The sequence below is a fragment of the Psammomys obesus genome, unplaced genomic scaffold (assembly GCF_907164565.1).
Source record: "Psammomys obesus unplaced genomic scaffold, mPsaObe1.curated_primary_1811, whole genome shotgun sequence".
NCBI lineage: Eukaryota > Metazoa > Chordata > Mammalia > Rodentia > Muridae > Psammomys > Psammomys obesus.
This window is the reverse complement of record NW_026592118.1, coordinates 20,946,294-20,968,609: the sequence shown is the minus strand read 5'-3', so window position 1 is coordinate 20,968,609 and position 22,316 is coordinate 20,946,294. Positions and strand designations below refer to the sequence as shown.

Sequence of the window (22,316 nt, the reverse complement as noted above, 5' to 3'; positions counted from 1 at the left end):
TTCACTGACTTAATTCATTGAAAAATATTATTTTGTTTTATAAATGTCAGATCAATGGCACTGACGTTAGTGGTTAATAAGGGGTTAAGCTCACTTTTATTGACAGGGTTATTGAAGATGAATATGTGTTAATTCATGAACTTTACTGTTCAAGTATACATAAAAGCTTCATGTAGCATAAAATCTCATACATAGATTTTATGTCTGAAGTCCTGGTACTTTCATACTTAAAGTTTGTGTTATTATTTTCATATATTTATACCTGAAAGAAATATTATGTAGATGCTCTATAGAAGAGCTGGCCATTTGCTATTTAATCTAAAACAAACAAGCTGGGGAGTGATAATAAAAATGGATTTCTCAAACAAAAAGGAAAGTTGTGGGAAGGGGCTGGAGTCTGGACAGAATTGGAGAATCAAATTCAATAAGACAAAGATATTCTATTATATAATGCTTTAATCTGTGCCAGCTTGGATTACTTCTGACTCTGTTAAAAGATAAATGCTTGTAATATTCCTCCAAATTGCCATACAGTATTTATGTGCCCTGTGCCATTCAGAATATCCCTAGGTAACTCTAAAAGTGTACTAATTTCTTTTGTTGTGAGAGTGTGTCTGTACATAGTAATATTTTGTATTATATGTAAATTGACGCAGAGGAAATTAAGATTATAGAGACACAAAGTACATACCAGTTAATAAAGCCTAAGAGAAAACAGGTGAATGTGTGATACTTTTGTATATGATTAGTGAGTTAATTTCATATTACATATTTTAGAGTAAAGAATAAGGAATTTTTATACTTAAATCCTAATCCTACCACCTAATACCCATGTAGTCTTACTAGCACATCTTAATTCCTCTAAGGCTTAAAGTCTAAGCTTCAGTCATCTCACCTATTAAGTGAGATAGTAAGCGGACCTGCTTTCTACGGAGGGCTTTAAGATTAAGATTAAGCATACAAAATAAAGATCTGCCTAGAAAGCAGTCAAAACCTAAAGTTACCTGTCATTTCAATGTGACTATTAGATGCTTTTATTTTTATTTTTTATTTTTTTAATAATTACAGTTAATTCACTCACTTTGTATCCCAGCTGTAGCCACTTCCCTCATTACCTCCCAATCCAACCCTCCCTCTCTCATCTCCTCCAATGCCCCTCCCCAAGTCCACTGATAAGGGAGATCCTCCTCCCCTTCCATCTGACCCTAGCCTATCAGGTCTCATCAGGACTGACTGCATTGTCTTCCTCTGTGGCCTGGCAAGGCTACACCTTTCTCCCCTCAGGGGGAGGTGATCAAAGAGCCTGCCACTGAGTTCATGTCAGAGACAGCCCCTGTTCCAATGCTTTTTAAGTATGAATAAAATATATGATCATAAGGTAATACCATTACAGTTGTCCTTTGTGATAGAGATGTATGGTTTCTGATAGAGAACTAGTATTTAATGTGTTCTTTAGCTGTACAAATGACTGTAACTACTAAATGGGGATGTGAAATTTTTATATTTATTTATATTATAAGGATTAATAAAATATGGGGATTTTATTTTAATATGGGGATTTAAAATATGGGGATTTTAATATTAATGTTTATTAATATTAATAAAATATTAACACAATTCTTTGGGAAATGTCAACACTACAGATGATTTCAGTTTAAGGCATAACTGTATTTTAATGAAAGAACATGCCTGCATTTGACTATGCCTGTTTTAAAATTTTTATATATTGACTATTTTAGAACTTAAATAAAGAGAATATTACCGGTGATCATCAAATTTTGGATCTTATCTTTGCTATGGTGTTCCAATGGTTTCATCTTTTAGATAACTAAGTCCAAGTCACATAGAAATGTAAAACTTTACTAGTTTATGCATGCCTTAAATAGACCAGCCTAAAGGGACAGTTATGATTCCAAACTATTGAACAGCTGTTAACTTGAAAGTATTCACATTAGTTGTTCCTATGCCATCATCAAAAATAAACAACAAACATAAAAAAATAAAAGGACATACCATGGCAAGAAACTTCTAGTTTTTGAAATTGGAACCTTTCAAGTTAACAAATATATATTTGACTATTATCTAATTATTATTTTAATATTTTATTATATTTACTCCAGATGTTTTTATAATAGGTGATATATTACAAGTATACTTGTAGACTTTAAATCACTTTCTTATCCACCTAGAATATTCACTAAATTAAATTTAATATTTATACACCCTAACCTTTCCTGTGATAGTAATATAGATGTATTATGTACAAGTACATTCAGTAATTTGTACAATTATTTAACATGATTTTAAATTCATATAATGATAAGTTAACCATGTTTATGTTTCTGTAAAACTTTAAATAAAAATATTTTCAAGAATTCATCCCGTGGCTTAATATATCATGGATTGAATATTCAAGCATCTATTTATTCATTTATTAACTTTATTAGAAATAATGTTGTGATGAAGTACTTAAATACATTTGTTTCATACAAGTGGAAGACATTTTCTGAGGTAGAAGCAGAATTAGTAGAATTGAAATATACTGGGTGTATATATAATATCTTAAACTTCATTAGATATTGACAAAGTTGGAGGCAAAATATATGTAAAATATTATAATTCCCTAAGAATTATGTTTGTTAAAATCACGGTGTAAACATTTCTTACATAGTATCTACAGTTTATCTTGAATGACATATAGCAATTCCAACTTTTATTTTTTGTAATATAATTCTTTTTAAATTTTTTTAATTAATTAATTACAGTTCATTCACTTTGGATCTCAGCTGTAGCCCCCTCCATTTCCTCCCAGTCTCACCCACCCTCCCTCTTCTCCCTCTATGCCCTTTCCCTAGTTCCCTGATAGGGGAGTTCCTCCTCGCCTTCATCTGACCCTCGCCTATCAAGTCTCATCAGCGCTGGCTGCATCATCTTCCTCTGTGGACTGGCAATGCTGCAACCCCCAGAGGGAGGTGATCAGGGGGAGCTAGTCACTGAGTTCATGTCAGAGACAGCCCCTGCTCACCTTATTAGGGAATCCACTTGCAGACTGAGAAGGGATCTAGGCCCTCTCCATGCATGGTCCTTGGTTAGAGTATTGTCTCTGCAGGTCCTGGACCCAGAATTTTTGGCTTTGTTGGTCACCTTGTGGAGTTCCTGTCCCCTCCAGGTCTTTCTATCACCTTCTTCTTCCATAAGGCTTCTGGCACTCTGCCCAAAGTTTGGTTATGTGTCTCAGTATCTCCTTCCATACACTGACAAGTAGAGTCTTTCAGAGGCCCACTGTAGAAGGCCCCTGTTCTGTTCCTTGTCTTCTACTTTTAATGTCTATCCTGTTTGCCCTTCTAAGTGAGGTTTTAGCCTCTTTCCTAGGTTCCTCTTTTTTCTTTAGCTTCTTTAGGACTATAGATTTTAGTATTTTTATCCTGTATTATATGTCTAATATCCACTTATAAGTGAGTATATACCATATGTCCTATTCTTATTTTTGTACATTCAAATGGTATTGTTAGAAGTAAGAAGACACTAGAATTAGTTCATCATGTCTGAGATGGGAGGTTTGGTGAGACACAAATCCTATGGCTCAAATTTTACTACATACTATATTACAGCTTTTAAAAATCACAATGTTCAAGACTTATCCCAGAATAATTACAATGGATGCTCCTGGAGTGCGCAGGGTATGGAGTCTTGATTGTCTTTAAGGAACGGTAATTTGTTATTTTAGACAAGTATCAGGTATTTACTTCCTAGTAAATAAATAACACCTCCCAAAAATGAAATGCTCTTTAGTTAGTAAGTTGTACATTAATATGGAAAATCCATGAAAAGGAAGTTAAGGAAAGCTTTGCCTATGGGATCACCATCTGCTAATCATAGGTCACAGTCAGCTATTTCCTACACCAGACACTGCTGGCCCAGTACAGCTGTTGGTGTACTGTGAGACTTAATTTGAATAATTTGTTGTTAAATGTATAGTATATAAGCTTCTAATGACTGTTCAGAAGACATGGAAGGATTGGGGATTCATTGATATGCCCCAAGTTGCAATGAATAGAAGAAGATATTAATTAATTTCAATATTAACATAAACTAGAGGCACAAGGCATTCAAACCTGCTTCATAACTGTTGTAAATGTCATACTTTAAGGAGAATTTCACTTATCTCTTTGGGAAAGTTTTTGAAATTTCATATGCTATAAGAGCCATTTGCCTTTCTTTTCTCTTTAAGTGGAATTATTGTTTTATCTTTACTTTTTTTTCTTGAAAACAAAACAGAACAGGTTTTCATATAGCCCAAATTGGGTCCAAACTAGCTTCATAGCTGAGAAATCTGAACTCCTGCTTCCACCTTGAAGTACTAAGATCACACCCATGTGCCAAAATGACCTTCTCTTAACATCACTACGTTTTAGGGGAGAAAAGACAGTTTTGGTTTGCTGGCAGGACTTGATGTAAAACTATTAAAAAGTTCAAGAATATAATATTATACATGAAGCAAAAGATATTAATGTTACATCTAGTTAATGTAAATATCTCCCACATTCAGGAAAAAATAAAATTTATAAAGTATAGCTCAAATACCAAAAGCATACTTAATAGTGCAAGCAAAACTCCAGACATCCAATATATTTTAAAACTGCCATGGCGTGTTCAACTTAAAATTGAATTTCAAACTGGAAGACAAAGTGATTATACAGCAATAGGAGTCCAAAGATGTGGCTAATGCTGCACGTCTTTTGGTTTGACTGCCAAGCCATCAATTAAGGTAAAATATTAAAATAACTCTTTCTTCTCTTCCAATCTAGTGCTGAGTACAAAAGAAGGACTAAGTATGTCCAGAAAAGTCTTAATCCTGAATGGAACCAAACAGTAATTTATAAAAGTATTTCCATGGAGCAGGTATGTAATTATTATTACGTACATGACAGATGTAGGCTGAAATAAGTGTAGTGATGACGATATTGTGGAAGAATCGGGGCCTATAGCGAGGCAGTTCCAAACACAATACAAGTTCATTAAAGATATCTGAGAAACGTGCTCCGTGATAATGGAGGAGGGAAGTTCAGAGGTAAGGTAAAAGCAAGTGCCCATAATGTGACATGAACAAAGAACTTAGTGGGATGAGGGTTGTAGAGCATGCCAGAACTTAAAATTTTCAGGAAAACGGGTCAGATCTTACAAACTGGGAGGAAATATTTTCAACTGGCTACGTTTTGATTTTTCATAAGGAGCATCAAGAAAGAATAAGATGCATAAGATGTGTTATTTATTCTACCCAGCTATGATGTAGAAAGTCACTTCTGTAAATTGAAGCTTCCCAAGAGCAGAAAAACTAATATTTAGAAATGAAGGTGTAATGGTGATTGTTATAAAACTTTAAGGCCCATAAGAAGTGGTTCTAGACAAATTATATTAGTGTACATATGTTTTAATAAAAAAACTGAATTCTATAGCTGCCATAAATAGGGGTAGTAGCTGTTAGTTCAAAGTGCCAAATTCTGGGGAGAAACTATAAGTAAAAACAGAAAAGTCATTCATATAATATAATTTATAGAAGATTATCTTTCAAAAAGAGGTTTCTGGTTTGTTCTCTGGAAGATGGAATTAAATATGTAGTTATAAATCAAGATTAATCTGAGCACTTTAAGTTAAATTCTACAGAAGTAAAATATTTCTTCATTTTTGATAATTATTGAGACAAAAACTGTAAGTGCTGTATATTTATGACTTTCGTATAGTTAAGGATTATAGACTACTTTTGGTTAAATGAGCAGTACAGACAGAACAATATGCGTGACCAGTTTGTTCAAAAAACAATGAGGTCTCCTATAATCAAACACTAGATTAAACTACAAATTAATCATTAAAATTCTACACAACATTTAACAGACAGTCTTAAATAAAATACCAAACATTTAAATAAAGTGAAAAGTTCAAAGTGAAATCATCTATGAATATGCTGAAATGCATGTTGAAAAAAAAATGGGTTGATGACAGCTGTGTCCGAATGCAGCTCATGAAGAAGACCTTGGAGGTGACAGTTTGGGACTATGATAGATTTTCTTCTAACGACTTCCTTGGAGAGGTAAGTCTTGATTTCCCTTTTTTATACTCTCACCATATGTGACAAGTTAGAGCATGACAAAAAGTACATTTCTTGAGTTTACACAATAGCCATTCCTGAACAAAATCTTTTGACAGGTATGTTTATTTTGTGAGCTACTTTTTAAATTGGTGAAGAGAAACTTAAGAAGTATTTTTCAATCTATAAGCTGATGTGCTTTTTATTTAGCTAAGACTTGATAGTGTTTTAGTGGGAAAATATAAAATCATGATGTGATTCCAAATTATATCTGAGGCAACAAGAGAAATAAAATAAGCTGCACCTTTTAAGTACAGCTTCAGATTCTTGAATTACTCTCCCTTACTGCATGAATGAATAGTTCACATTGCTCTTTATGATTAAATATTTTATATTAAATATTAAAAATTTTCAAATGTTTTTAGAGTTAAAACTAGACGCAAGAGAAGACACTTGGGGTGATTTTTATATAAATTTGTAAGAAATCATAATATGTCTAAAATGGAATCTAAAAGAATGAACAAACTTTTCAGTGTTTTCATCAACAATGTTATAAAATTTAATAATTCCTTTAGTGTTCTTAAATTATAAAACATATATGTGTGTGTAATATATACAGATGATTTCCAGAAAATCTAAAGCTTACAAAATGTGATCTCTTCTTGATAAAAATTGTCTGTGTTACATGTGCCAACTATGTAAAGAGAGCTTCTTAGAATTTTAAGATACTGTCCCTCTCTTTCCCATAAACTCCAGACCATGGGAGCCTGGCTTTCAGATTCTTTCCTAGTTCAGCCACTGAAACTAACTTTGACTGTATGCAGAATTACTCTATGGTATAGAGTTATATTTGATTTACTGATATTTCAAAATATTGGCTTACTGGAGACCTTCTAATTTATTCTTTTTCTTATGTGAACCTAGATAGTATATCTACAGCATATATTATTTATAAAATCTATAATGCCAGTGACTGTGAAAATACAGTATTTTTGTGTGCCATTAAGAAAGGAAAATGTCAGATAAAACATGATACAATGTTTTCTCATCATCAATTTGTACTCACATCTCTATTTAAAACATTAAAGTATATTTTAACTTGACAAAGTAAGCTAGCAATTGCACATTAATTATTCTTTTCAATCTTTTATTTTGTCTATCTTGTGATTAAATTCATACATTTCTTCCAAAGTAAAAATTACGTTATAGAACAACCTAAAAAAACTTGTGTTTCATAAAAAAGTTTGACTTATGACTCTGATCTTTTCATACTACTCAAGTAAATTAGGGATATTTCAGTTCAATCATGTATTTATTAAGGATCTTGTATGCACAAAGCAGCCTCCTCAATATTGTGGCTAAGGAAAATTTAGTAAATACTTAAAGAAAACTGAAGATGGCCTCACCACTCTTAAGGCTGTGTTTAACTATCTGGTCACATCTTTAGTAAACTTTAGGTCACAAAAAAATTAATAAACTAATTGTATTTCAGCCCGTGCATTTTACTGCTTCATTGTCCTTTTCTAGGTATTGATTGATTTATCTAGCACATCTCACCTGGACAACACTCCCCGGTGGTATCCACTGAAAGAACAGACAGAGAGCATTGACCATGGCAAGTCTCACTCTAGTCAAAACAGCCAGCAGTCCCCAAAGCCCTCTGTGATCAAAAGCAGGAGCCACGGCATCTTCCCTGACCCAGCCAAGGGTAGGAAATGTTTCATGTTGAACACCATTGTTTGTCTGTTTGTTCATCAGTACCTTCCTGGAATGTGTGTGCCTCTGTGTTTAATATACATTGTAAAGGTTAGTTCTGTTGGAAAACTGAATGTGATATCAGGAAAAGGGTACTACAAATTAGGAAGGAAAGGGCTCAAAGCATATATCAGCACATATTTAGATGTTAGGTTTGCCATCTTCATTTTCTATGTAAAAATGATATTTGATGACATAAGCACTTCTATCTTAAAAATCCATAGTAGGATTTTAGAGCATTCGCTAAGCTATTTCACAAAAAGTATAAACTTCCTTCTAGTATGACATTCTTTTAAATTTTTTGAATCTCAGAATTCTCATAAAGTCTATAAATAAAATTTTACATACTGTTTATATTTATCCTGTGAAGAGCATTTTCCCATGTCATCAAAACAAATGGCAACTCTCATTCTCCAACTCTGTCCTAGATGTTGGATTTCAATCAACAATAGTGTTACACATGGGACTTGGCGATATGCACAGTATTTTATTGGAATGAGTTTTCCCTTTAGCTTTTTAACAACCATTCTACAACATGAGTAATCCTCCCCATAACTGATAAACTTACCCATCTGTACTGGATAAACTTGTGGTGATAGAATGCATTGGTTATTAGTAAATGTTAAAGACAGTTAGTGAGCACCGCTTCCTTCTGCAAGTGCTTCTGTGTAAATCAGAAAGGGGCAGACTGTGCTTCAGTGTTCTAGAGGATGAGAAGCTGAGGTCAACAATCTAATAGACCGTTGATAGTACAACTGAGAACCATTGACTGCACAGGGTGCTGGGGATGGCTTCTGAGTAAATGTTGTAGATTGGGCCTGGTGTCTCCTTAGCCATCTCAGCTTCGCCATGCTAAGCGTTCTGGAAGATGACTGACATGAAACTCTCATTCTCTCTCTCATCTCTCCATCTATACAGTCTCAGTTTCCTGAGACAATGATTCTACAGACATTATAGTCTAATGTGTTCTAATCTGCTCACCCAAAATTTCCCTGTGGTTTTATGTAAGCATGTCCCCAGTGGAGTAAATCCATTGTGTTGGTTATTTTGGAATTTCATATAATGCACCTGATCATACTCACTTCCTGGTCCTCTCAGGTCCACTCCAGCAACCCTATAAACCCCTCAAAAAATACATCAGATCCTATTTATGTTTATTTATGTATACTCATTGGAACATGGTCAAACTCTCGGCGGCTAGCTCCTTAAAGAAAACTGAGTCCTTCCCTACTACCTGCACCTCCCACCCCTGCCAGAAGCCATCAACTTGTTTCCTCTCTAGACTGTTTCTTTTGGGGGGACGTGAGGGGAGGAGAGGTTGTCACATAAGCCTGTATGTCTCTCATTCTCAACTGTCATCAATACCGCTGCAAAAGAAGCTTCCTTTCCCCATACAGTCTGCGGCAGCCTGGATCATGGATTTCCACATAGTTTCTGGGGACAGCATAGACCTCCATTGGCATGGCCTCCATTGGCAGCATGGCCTTCTGTTATCTGTGGTATCAGAGGCCATGGTTCTTGGGCCATGCTGACATTGGGAGGCCATGTTGGTGTCCGTGGCCTTGCTGCCACCAAGGACCATGATTGGTGTCTATGGTCCAAACTGTGGCTGATGATTATGCTGATGTCTCTGGTCTGTACCGGCACTGAAGAACTCAGTCTTCTTAATGAATACATCTCTTCTTCAGACTGGGCTCCATTTGCTTCCTTCCCTGAATTGTTTTCTAAATGTTTCATCACGTTACTGTATGTAAGGTTGCATAAATGACCCACAAACAGAATTAATGTAAATCTTAGACAGTTTCAAGTTTTATGTAGACTAGGCTTTGACAGCAGGTGGCTTGATGCAGAGCAACTTTAACTCATTTTTTATCCGTTTATAACCAGACATGCAGGTTCCCACCATTGAGAAATCTCACAGTAGTCCCGGTAGCTCAAAATCATCATCTGAAGGCCATCTCCGCTCTCACGGACCATCTCGCAGTCAAAGCAAAACCAGTGTCGCTCAGACCCACCTGGAAGATGCAGGGGCGGCCATAGCCGCGGCCGAAGCCGCAGTGCAACAACTCCGCATTCAACCAAGTAAAAGACGCAAATAAATTCCTCAGCATGGCAGCTTAATGTTCATCTGTTGCCTTTCTCTCCTGCTGTCTTTTCCTGTTTGCTTTCTGCTTTTTGGCATCCCCTGCTCACTCCGTTCTCTATCCCTTTGTCTGTGTAAGAATAGTATCAATACATAAATATGCTCTTCCTTCTTTCATTTTTTTTTCTTTCTTTTAATTTACATAGACTGCAATAAAACTGGCTGTTTCTCCTTTGTTTCCACCTTCCATCCAACCTGGCTCATAATATTTGGTAGCCGTGTCTGTGGAGTTTGCAGGCAAAGCAGTGTTGTGTGTCCTTTTGTGTGCACTTCCTTCTCCTCTTGAACACAGGAGCTATAGCACAGGGGACTGGCAGTTTTCTAGCATTATCCCAGCAGAAGCAAGCATGAGGATACACACACACACATGCACACACACACACACACACATATTTAAATCAGATTAGCAATGAGATACTTGAACCTGGAAACACTCAACATTTACAAAGATTCTTATGAGACCAACAGTCAAAAAAACAAAAACAAACAAACAAACAACAACAAAAAAAAAACAATGTAAAAAAGCCACCTAAAGCTGTTTTAAAATGAGATGCATGGGAAGAAGAGCATTGTCCCCGTGTGTCTCCTGAAGAAACTGTGCAGAAATTCACACTCTATGCATATATGCTTGTAGGATAAGGCAGTGTAATCTCACTAAGGGACATATCTGGTCCATTCTGTTGAATCGTACTTTGTACAGAGTGACAGAATTTACAAATTATTTTTTTTCTAATCAGTGGAATGTTTTCAAAGTCAAGAAGTGCCATGTCTATTAGTTGTCAGTTAAAGTCTAGCCATTCACTTGTCTTGATCAGCAAGTTTTCATTTGTGACATTTTCTGATATGACTCTGTAAAAAAGCTAAATGCAGCTATTTTGTGGCTACAGGCACACTGTCTCCTCCAAGAAGCATCAGCCAGGCCATGGAGGTATTTTTTTTTCCTCATCTCTCTAGTCATTCTTTCCAAGGAAACAGCCAGTTTTAATCCCCTTCAGTGCTGTGCATGTGGTATCATTTTGGCATTTGAAAACACAGTCTAAAGAGACCAAGAGCACACTTGTGTTTGCATGAGTAACATTTAAGCTGGTTCCATCTGAGGATACACTCTGGGTTTCCATCTCACCCACACTGCCACAGCACATAAAAGCGGTCAGTGTACTCATGCCAGGAAGCAGCACAGACACAGCATAGCAGGAGTCCTCCCCATTCAAAGAACTCAGTCTGATAATCTGCCTCCACCAGCCAATGGCAACCAAGACCAAAGCCAGCTAGCCCTCAGGAAGGTGATGTCCGATGGACCAGTCAAGCCAGAAGGAGGTGAGCAGAAAGGCCCCGTTCAAAGCACACAGCAAGAATGTCCCCCAAATTTAAAGCTGTCATCCTTAATTTTTTTTTTTTAGAGATTGTCTAATGGAATATGTTTATCCCTTTTTTAATGTGCTTTTGTGGGCATGGCATTTTAGGATTTCATCATCACCATGTAAGTCCCAAGATGAGTCTCACTATATATATTGACTACAGTGATTTGTATTTTTCTATGCACTGGGCGTCTTTTGACTTTTGTTGGAAAATAGTTTAACAGTATTCATATTGCAGAATGGAATGCATGCTACTAACCTAATGTGTTCAAGCATGACTATAAAATATGTTGCATTGTGATAAAAGTTTACATTGCTCACAATTCAAGTTAGCATACCAGTTGGAATGTGGATCACTCTTTTGTTGCGTATTATTTGACGTGTAACTTTTGGAAATGCTTAGAGGAAAGCAAAGGAAAAATTGTTAATGCACTCATTCACCTTGGCACAGAGGATGTTCTCTCCTGAGCCTACAAGCAGAAATCTTCTGTGCGTGTTTCCTTAGCTGTTAAGTGTATCAGCTGTGTTGGGCATGTGAATATCCAAGTGCCTGTGTAATAAATAAAGTATCTTTATTTCATTCATAAACTACTGGGTTCTGAGCCATTGTTATATGATGCAGCATCAAATGAGTGTGTTGGTTTTGCTTTTATTTTTTATCATTTGATTCCTTTCAGTGGGATATGATCATCAAAACATGCTAGTTAGAGCTGTGATAACAGAAACATTTGGGAGCATAATGGAGTCCCACACTGGAAACATACTAAGCCAGAAGGAAAATCATACTCAGAAAATTTGATACATCTAATGTATTCCACTCATACATACCAGATACGTGAGGGCAATGGTTGTTTGAGGCAAAAGAGGGGTACTCCACGGAGGGTTTCCTGAGAGTTCCGCTTGGCTAAGGAGGCAGCTAGCTTACACACGACCCTGAGTGTGTGTTTCCCAGTCCAGTTTAAAGACTGACACCAGAGTGCAATGTTCCTTTCCTTTCTTGTTTTCCTAGAATATTTGAGCATAGTTAAAACACTACTTGTTGCCCAGGCATAGTCTTTTAATTGCACATGTTTCTAATCCCAGTACTTGGAGATAGGCAGATTTTTTTGAGTTCTGGGGCACCCCGGGCTTCATAGTGAGACCCCATTCCCCAAAAACAGATGAGGAAAAAGGAAAAAAAACTACTTCCTACATTCTATTATATCAAATAAGTTAGGTTGATCTCATATTACCCACTGTCTTACTTGAGATCCTGCATAGACTTTAAATCTCATGACAATCATGTTTCTGACTCATTTCAAACCTTATTTTTTATACCTTGATTTGATTATTACCATATGTTTTTATGTATGATTTTAGTCATGGACTTGTTTTTCATACAAACAATGAAAGTTAATATGAAAATAATTTTAGTCCTTTCTCTTTGACTAATGCTCAAGTACATATTTTACATTTAAAGTGCTACAATTGAATTGATTTCACTATTGATTTCCGATCAGAAGAAATACTAAGGAACAAAATTTTTCTTATTTATTTGCCTTAATCAATGGTAAAATTTCATTTTTTAAAATATCAGTATATTATTTTCTTGTTTCTATAAGTTGTAATATAAGCTAATAAAAATTCTTAACAGCCTTTATCATAAACATACTATAGAATTAAACTTATTTAAAACTCAATGTAATTTATTTCGTCTGGAGAGTAAACTGACCAGTAATATGACTATACAGCAATACACCAAGTCCCTGTTTACTCCTCACTTTCCACAGAAGTAGTGATAAAATTTATGTGTTTGACTAAAATTTTATCATTTCCATCCTCACAATGTAGTTCATGTAAGCCCACTTGCACTCTAAAAATAATAGTCGATTTAAATAGTTCTTAACATTGTACAAAGTGTAGTGTCATCCATTTCTCATTTTATCACTTTAAGTGGATGACGAAGTCATTCCCATGTTCTATCCCGTCCTACAGGTGGATAATCAGGGGGGAGAGGGTTGGATGCTGAGCCACAGCTTGAAGTCCGCGCAGCCCCTCTAACCATTGTCTATGGCTCTGGAGTCCTGGATTCTAAACGTAACAGCCCCTTTAAAGTCAAACTGTCTTACTGTAGGTTAAAACCATTGTGGCTTGTTTATTTTTACCAGTAAACATATTAGAAATTATTAGAAGTAGCTAGAACTGGCAACCAAGAACAAATTTGACATTCTCAACCTACATGATACTATTTTCTTTTTTATTTATTTATTTTTTTCTTATCAGTTACATTTTATTAACTCTGTATCCCAGCCGTGTCCCGATCCCTCATTCCCTCCCAGTCCCTCCCTCCCTCCCTCCTCTCCACTGTGCCCCTTGCCAAGTCCACTGATAGGGGGGACCTCCTCCCCATTCATCTGATCCTGTTTTATCAGGTATCTTCAGGACTGGCTGCAAAGCTCTCCTCTGGGGCCTAACAGGACTGCTCCTCCCTTGGGGGGTGGGGAGGCCAAAGAGCCAGTCATTGAGTTCCTGTTAGAAATAGTCCTTGTTCCCCTCACTATGGGAAACCAATTGGTTACTGAGCTACCACAGGCTACATCTGAGCAGAGGTTCTAGGTTATATCCATACATGGTCCTTGGTTGCATGTCAGTCTCAGAAAAGACCCTGTGCCCAGATATATTTGGTCCTTGTGGAGCTCCTATCCTTTCCTCATCAGACTAACTCCCCTTCTTTCTTATGATTCCCTGTACTCTGCCAAAGGTTTGGTTATGAGTGTTTGTATCTGCTTTGAAAACACTGCTAGTTAGAGTCTTTCAGATGTGCTCAGTAAGGGATGATGATTTGAGGTCTTCAGCAGCAATGGAAGAAACCTTCCTACTGCACAAAACACAAAGAGGCAGGAGGCAGTGTTCTAGAGGAAGCTGTGTGTGCATCTAGAGGGGTTTCAAACAAAGGTGACAAAATTGTCCCTAAAGAGCTTTTCAAATAATAGTAATTATTAATAATAAAAGTATTATTATTTATTATAATTTATTCAATTTCTGTCCTGGATGTACCCCCTCCCTGTATCCTCCCAGCCCCTTCCTCTCTCCCCTTTCTCCCCCAATGCCCCTCCCAGTCCACTGATAGGAGAGGTCCTCCTCCCCTTCTATCTAACCCTAGCCTATCAGGTCTCATCAGGACTGGCTGCATTGTCCTCCTCTGTGGCCTGGCAAGGCTGCTCCCCCTTAGGGAGGCAGTCAAAGAGCCAGCCACTAAAATCATGTCAGAGACAGTCCCTGTTCCCTTTACTAGGGACTCCACTTGGAGACTGAGCTGCCATGGGCTACATCTGAGCAGAGGTTTTAGGTCCTCTCCATGCATGGTCCTTGGTTGAAGCATCGGCTTCTGCAGGGCCCTCTGGGCCCAGGCTTTTCAAATAGTTTATAAGCTTCTCATCAGATTTATACTTGAACTAACATAATATATGGGTCAAACAAGAATTATGGAATAAGCCAAAGGATCTTTTTTTCCTCCCTCTGAAGTTTAGTTGCTGTCAAGAAAAACTGAAGGAAAAATTAGACCAATTGCACCAAACCATCCTGATACCAATTACCTAATATATATATATATATATATATATATATTTGGATAGTAATATAATTATTTCCAATATAATTGGATTATATAATTGATTTTATTTGTAATAAGAAACCTTGGCAAGTGTTTATTTTTTCCTTTCAGATTCTTTGGTTGAACCCAGGCTCTGCTATTCCTAGCAACCAAGAAAGAAAAGTTAAGAAATAGTTTGGGTTACTTTTATCTTTCCTTTTTCTTAAGTATAGGTTTGGGATGGTTGTTTTTCACTGTTTTTATTTTTATTTTTTGTTGTTATTGTTTTTGTTTTTTGAGATAAGGCCCTGCAGAAGGCACATATGATGCAGGCTGGCCTGACACTTCACTTATGGCCCAGGCTGAGGTAGAATAACACACAACTATACAGTTTAGAATATACGCCCAACAAATGCCAATCTTCTTACAATCTTGACAGTTTACTTACTTGACAACTATTACTGGTTTTAAGTGCAATTTGCAGCTTCCCCCCTATTTCTGTTTGACACTGAGATATGAACTATGTATTTTAGGTTCAGAAGCAGGTAGTGTAGGGTAAGCATACATACCACTTCTCCTGAGCTAACGGTGATTTCAACTAGTTGAAGAGGTGAGAAGACAGAGATGAGAGATTCAAAAGAAATAAGAGATAAAGTGGCACATTTGTTGGTTAACCCACTTGTAAGGCTAAAGCCTGAAGCTACTTCCACAGATGGCTGCTGGGGATACCTCTGTCAATAAAGCTAATTGCAGCACCTGATAAAGGGGTTTTCCATGTCCTGTGTCCTTCCAAGCCATCACTCTGTGGTAGTTGCTCTCTTGGAGAGGTGGTAGTGGGTGGCTGGTTGGGAGAAGCTGGAGTCTGGGAAAGAAGATAACTGCTGGTTACAAATGTTAGTAAATAACTAATGTCACATTTTTTTTCTTTATTCTGGCCCAAAGTAGACAATCAGTTTTATTAGAAGGGACAAAAGACAGGGCCTGTTTCTGAAAAGGACAGGGCCCTAAGCAAAGCGAAGCAGAAAATAAGACAAATCAAATGGTCATTTGTGGGTTGGGGGTTGTCTTAATTTTGTATGTAAATGGTTAATAAACACAAATTTTACATTCTTCAATTCAATGTATTTGTACAAAAATAAAAAGCCAGATTTAAAAATAAACAATTGGCAGTTTGAAATTATAAGAAAGTTGACATTACAATCATATGAATATAGTAAATACCCTTGCCCCAAAAAGTCTGAGAAAAATCAATATTCAAATTGTTCAAAATTTTCAGCTTTTCACCATTCTGTGCCTGTTTTGTGAGGGTGGGGGTATTCTTTCTCTATGAAAATCAAAGTGCGTTTTGAGTGTTTTCACATTTTAGAATGATTATGTGTGTACTTTCAAATATTTTGTAAGCATTTAAGTTTATTGCCAGAAATCTCTGCTGTGCATGCAGCCACAGGCAGTGACTGTGTAGTTCTGATCGGATGATGCGCTTATTGATGCACTTTCCTTCCTAAAGGTGAACGCATGATTCCCCATCAATGGGTACTTTTGTTGCTTTCTAGTCATAGCTATGGGTCTCCAACAAATCATTCACAAAATTTGCTTTGATCAACCCTGGGAATTTTTATTAATTGAATTGTGTAAGACTAACAATATCCACTGGCCTTAGATATAAAACTACAAAAATTTGTCTTTCAATGGTGCTATAACTTAGTATCCCGACTAACTCTGGGAAGAAATAAAGAAGGTGAGAATATTGATTTATTATCTAAGAAGTCCTAGCTTTAACAAAGACTCATTAAATATTACTTATCTCTACAGTGATTCTCAACTTTCCTAATTCTGCAACCTTTTTATACAGTTCCTCATGTTATGGTGACCTCCAACCCTAAAACTATTTTCATTGGCACTTCCTAGCTGTAATTTAGCTACTGTTATGAATTTTAATGTACATATCAATGTTTTCCAATGGTCTCAGGCAACCACTGTCAAAGGGTCATTCGGTTCCCAAAGGGTCAGTTGCGAATCACTGGTCTATGGCAAACAATAGCCATGAAACCAAGTTTTAAAATAGAAATTACCTTGCCTTGGACTCCAGCAAATTGTTTTCAAAATACCAATCAACTTAGCAACCAGAAAGCTGGAGCTGCAAAAAAGGAAGCAGGCAAGTAAATGAAGGAAAGGCTCGCGGGACACAGACAGAATAGGAGAAACAGAATAGGGACACTAGACACTAAGATGTGACCACGGGCCCAAGAGAAGGAGGAACATAGATCCGCCAAGGGAGGAGGAAAGGATTGCCAGAGACACTACTGGACAGCTTAACAACAGTGTCTAAATCCAATATCGAAAAAACCAGGAATTACTTGATAATTCTACTATTTTTTAATCTACATATATTATGCACATATTCTAAAACCCATATTTTACCCTTTTTAATTGGACTAGGTGATGAAGGAGATGAAGGTATAAAATATGCTGCGAGAAATCTTCATACATATTGGGTCAAACCATCAAAATAGTATTTTTATTTTATTGCAATATATGTTTTGATATATACTTGAATGCCAAGAAACTACAAAAATGTTTCAGCATATCAGAAACACAGAATTTTGATTGGGATCCTGAGTTTGTTTGAATATGTCAAACTGAGTAACCTAGATATGATTATGCAGCTTCACATTCATGTGAATTCATGTCCATGTTCTTCCATGTGATTAAGTATACTGAAAATATGACCAATAGATTAGTAGTACTTTTAATAAAAATGATCAAATATTAGAGTAAAAGGAAGGAAAAGATAAGCAACACCTGATAAAGGTCACACGAATAGATGCCTTTCTTAAATGTACAAGAGGGTGACATAAAAGCTTGTCTTAGCTGTTCTTTAAAAGAGTGTGGCAGCAAAATCTTCTTTTCCTAATTGAACAACTCAGTTTTAGAACTACATGCTTTCTAGTTCTCTGGATCTCTATATGCACTTGGCAAACTGAAAATGGACAATTCTACAACGCATTGACTCAGATTTCTTTCAGTATAGGTAAATCTATTACACATTCTTAATTTTAGTTGTTGCGATGTGTTCTTGCTAATGATATTGCTCATCAAGAAAGTTCAGAAATTCTTTTTAGCACTGTGTACAGGAAGTGAAACTTTCATATAAAAATATTAGTCAGATTTCAGTCTCCCTGTTTTCTCATGTACAGTGAAGTTTAGGGTGGCTTCATATGGTGTAAGAATGTCACATCTTCGATAACAGTATCAACCTTTTCAAGTTTTCCTAATTTGGGCTTTGATAAATAGCAGTATATTTAACCTTTATGCAAATTCCCTTGGGATTAAGTATTTTTTTGAGGATTTCATGCATCCACATATCGTGTTCTGATATCACTCCCACATTCCTTTCACTACAATTTCTCCCTCTCTGTCTACCACTCTCCCTCCCAACTTCATATGCTTTCTTTACGCCTTAGACCGACTTAGTGCAAGCAGTGCAGACTGTGTGTCATGGCTTTAAGACCAGCTTCTAGAGCAGGAGAAGTAACTCTCTCTCCTCCCAAAACCAACAACTGGCTTCTCAACAAGGGGTGGGACTTTATGAGCCCCTCCCCTGTCAATTATTAAGTAGTTTTGCAAGATATAGAAATAACCATGAGACCAAAGTGTATAAGTTCAACCAAGAACATTTTGCACACCATCATATTTCTTCTACTATCCAAAGACAGTACACTAGCAAGAGCTTCCTATTCAAGGCCTACTTACCTCATTTGACTCTCAATATTCTGTGTCTTTAGTACATTTCAGGACATTTCTTATCTTTTAATACTAATTTATAATTATTAAGGGTTTCAAAAACAAGTTTTTCGATTTTTTTAAAACATTTGAACGTTTCCCTAGGCCTCAGATGGATTAAATTATGAGTATACACACACACACACACACACACACACACACACACATATATATATATATATATATATATATATATATATATATATATATATGTATATGCTTCTTCTTCCTGAACTCTGACTGGACATTTGCCTACCAGCTCTTATCATGCTGTCCCAAGGCCAGGCCAGGCCAGACTAATAATGCATTATAACCGGAAAACAAATTATGTATCTGTTCATTTCTCGAAAAACAGGTATAGCATCTTTTTTACAACTCATATTATTTATTAAAAATGAATTGCTTTAGCATTAATAAGGGAAAATGACTATTACTACTTTGATTCAAATTTGAAAAGAAATGAAAGAGCACGAGTTTATGACCATTCTGGTCTACAAAGTGAAACACTCTCCCAAAAAAAAAAAAAAAATGAGAATAAGGAAAAAGGAATGAAAAGAAACATCGAAAGTTAGCATCCAATAAATAAGGAACAGAATTTTACCATATCCATATAATATTACTTATAATTTATATATATGTATATATATATATTTATTTAAGCCCATTACATTTCAGAACCTCACTAATTTATGGTATTACAGCAGCAAACAAAATAGAAATCTCTGTCTTCATAATCTCCCATCCTCATTAGTAATATTTATTAAATAACCATTTTATCAGCATCTGGTAAAAATTGTGAACTAGGAGAAACTATGTTTCCTCCGAAGCTCATCTGAAATGAAGGTTGATTGGTATTCAATGATTTAAATTTATATGCAACCAAACTTCACCATCTTTAAAAATATCTGGAAATAAAATTGTATTAAGTTTTAAATAATTTCTTTGATGTTTTTGTATGTGTTTTGTTTGTATGCACTCATCCCACATTTCTTCTTAGATTCCCCCTTCCCATTCACTTAACTTTGTATCCTGTTCTTAACCCCATCAAGACTAATTTGTGCCTCACAAATATCCTTGGCTGTTTGCCCCTCCACTGGAGCATGGCTGACTTAGCAGGGCTACAACTCAGAGAAAACTGACCCTCCTTTTTCTCAGTAGGTAACAATTGCCAACAGCTCTTTGAATATGTGCCCTCTCTGTGTTGGAATTTGGTCTGGCTTGAACTACGCAGGATTTGTGCATGTTGTCACAACCGCTGTGTAGATGTTGTGTCATGTCCAGAAGACACTGTTTACAGCTCTAGCTGGTCCGCTCTTTCTGCCCTCTCCCCAGCAATGATTCCTGAGTACTGGGAGGCAGGAGTAGAAAGTATGTGCTCCATCAATTATTCTTCAGTCTCCTCTGTGCCTTCTACCACCTACTATATCACCATCTACTATAAAATTTTCTTTGAAGAAGCTTGAAAGACTCATTAATCTATAGCTATAATGATAAATCACTAGAAGTCAATTTAATGCTATGTCCATTTAACAAAAGTATAGTAGTATGTAATTGTATTTTCTGGCCCAGCTCTGAGTCTTTATCATGCTCTTTGCAATCCATTAGAACCAACTATAGAAAAGCAGTGATTGACAGTTATCTTTCTGGAAATTTTAAAAAGAGGTATTTGTACCTATGCATTTATCAAACACTTTCTAAGCTTACTCTTTACAACCACTGGATAAATGTAAACAATATGAAAAATAATATTCAGTGTTAGTTGTAGTATTATGCACATATGCTTATTTGCTATTATTAATTTATGACTTCTACTGGGAGTGTTCTCCTTTATTTCCATTGATTTGAGCTGTATATATTGCAGACTGGTGGTGTGCTAAAATGTTTCCCTAGTGGGTATGAAGGTCTGGTTTCAATGTGTAGAAAAACATAAAAACCAAAACAGTTTTGTGACCAAAACTGTAATCACACCATTTGGCTTTAGGGGGCAAGGGGATCAAAAGTTCAAGGTTGTTAGCCTCGGGACCGTCTTAGCTCAGCTTGAGCTACATAAGAACCTGTCTCAGAAACAAATAAATAAATGATAAAAATTGATTTTATAAAGCAACCACTTGGATTTCACTTGACAATAACATCTTGGTTATCAAAATAATTATTATGGTTATTTCTAGAAGTATTTTTCAAGTAGTCTCTTTTTTATGAATATTTTTTCTCCCTGTTATCAATTGTTACAAATACATGCCTGACAATGTAATACAAAGATATTGTCAGCAAAACATGAGAGATAATACTTCTTAAACACAAATCAAATGAATATTGAAAAAATTAAGTTATCCATGAAATGAAACTCCTTAATGATATCTAATTTAAATATGATCCTTTTAGCATCGGTCAAACTGAAAATCCCTTCAGAAGTAAGTACAAAATTAACAGCAGCAGTAACACTGAGGAAGCAAGGAAGGGAAGGAAAAAAGGAAGAAAGGGAGGAAGGGAAGGAGGAAAAAAAGAAGGGAAGGAAGAAAGAATGAAGGAAGGGAGGGAGGAAAGGAGGAAGGAAGAGAGGAAGGCAGGAAGACAGGTAGGGGAGGGAGGAAAGAAAGAAAAGGTCCCTAAAGTTAAAACTAGCATTAATTTTTTTTTCTTAGAACACATGGTTTCAGAAATAGATGAATAGTTCTACTCAGTCGTTATACTACTGTAATAAACATTAATTGACTCGTTTCTTGTAATTTCAAACATTCTCAAAATATTAGACCATTTCTATAAAGATAACATGTAGTATTGGATAAAGCAAGTAATCCAGGAACTTGCTCTGAGCTACCAACATAAACTATGGCAAAACATTTGCAAATCTGTCTTTGCTGCACCAGCTATCAGACCAGAGATACAAAGTCCTGGACAGCAAGGCTAAGCCTATTTTGAGCACTTGAGCTCTAAAGAAAACAATACTCTGAACGTTTTTGTTTGCTTTCTTGTTTGAGACAACTAAATTTAATATAAAAGGGAATTGGCAGCTTTAAATTCTCTCATTAAGTGTGAGATATAATAAGTCATTTGCAGGGACTAATTATCCCAAAGGCAAATGATGGTTCTAGAGTAGGTGACCTTTAGCGTTCTTAGCCAGCTTCTAATAGCCAGGATTCCACAGCTGCATTCAGTTCTAATTCGCTGAGGTCTCTGAGCATCGTGCTGCCATCCCGTGGCAGCTAGGGTTATAGCTGTGCATAGGCAAGTCTGCTTGAGAGTGCTAGGCAACCCAATCGAGAAAACCAGTCAGAGACAGTACCGTATTTAATTAGGATTAGCCACCAAGGAGTAATAAAACTTAACGACATCTAACTATAAAACAGGTAAAGATAATGAAGACGAGAAAGAATGATTTAAAACAGTTCGAGCGGCCCCAAAGAGGGTAAAATGTTTCCCTGATATGCCTCCTCAAACGCCGAGTATGAAAAGGGAATGGACTTTCTCAATTGACGTCCTCTGGACATCAGCAAGCGTTCCCATTGCTGGGGTATGCCAGTCAGCCACGTTTCCTGCAGTGGATGACTTTTTTTTTTTTTTAGCACAATTAGCATTTCAAAATGAAAGTAGATATTTAAAAAAAAAAATCCAAAAAGTGGG

At 36.2% G+C, this 22,316-nt stretch overlaps 1 protein-coding gene across 3 annotated transcripts in view; it reads left to right on the top strand.

Annotated features, from left to right (window-relative positions):
• Positions 1-22,316, top strand: part of Pclo (piccolo presynaptic cytomatrix protein) — a 335,738-nt gene that overhangs the window by 272,677 nt on the left and 40,745 nt on the right. For 2 of the 3 annotated variants that reach the window (XM_055612550.1, XM_055612549.1), the window contains exons 17-20: positions 4,809-4,902; positions 6,017-6,088; positions 7,613-7,793; positions 9,728-9,922. In XM_055612550.1, coding sequence (XP_055468525.1) covers positions 4,809-4,902; positions 6,017-6,088; positions 7,613-7,793; positions 9,728-9,922 — 542 coding nt within the window. Of the gene's footprint in view, positions 1-4,808; positions 4,903-6,016; positions 6,089-7,612; positions 7,794-9,727; positions 11,924-22,316 lie in introns of those variants that run through there. The other variant, XM_055612551.1, reaches the window with a different exon arrangement.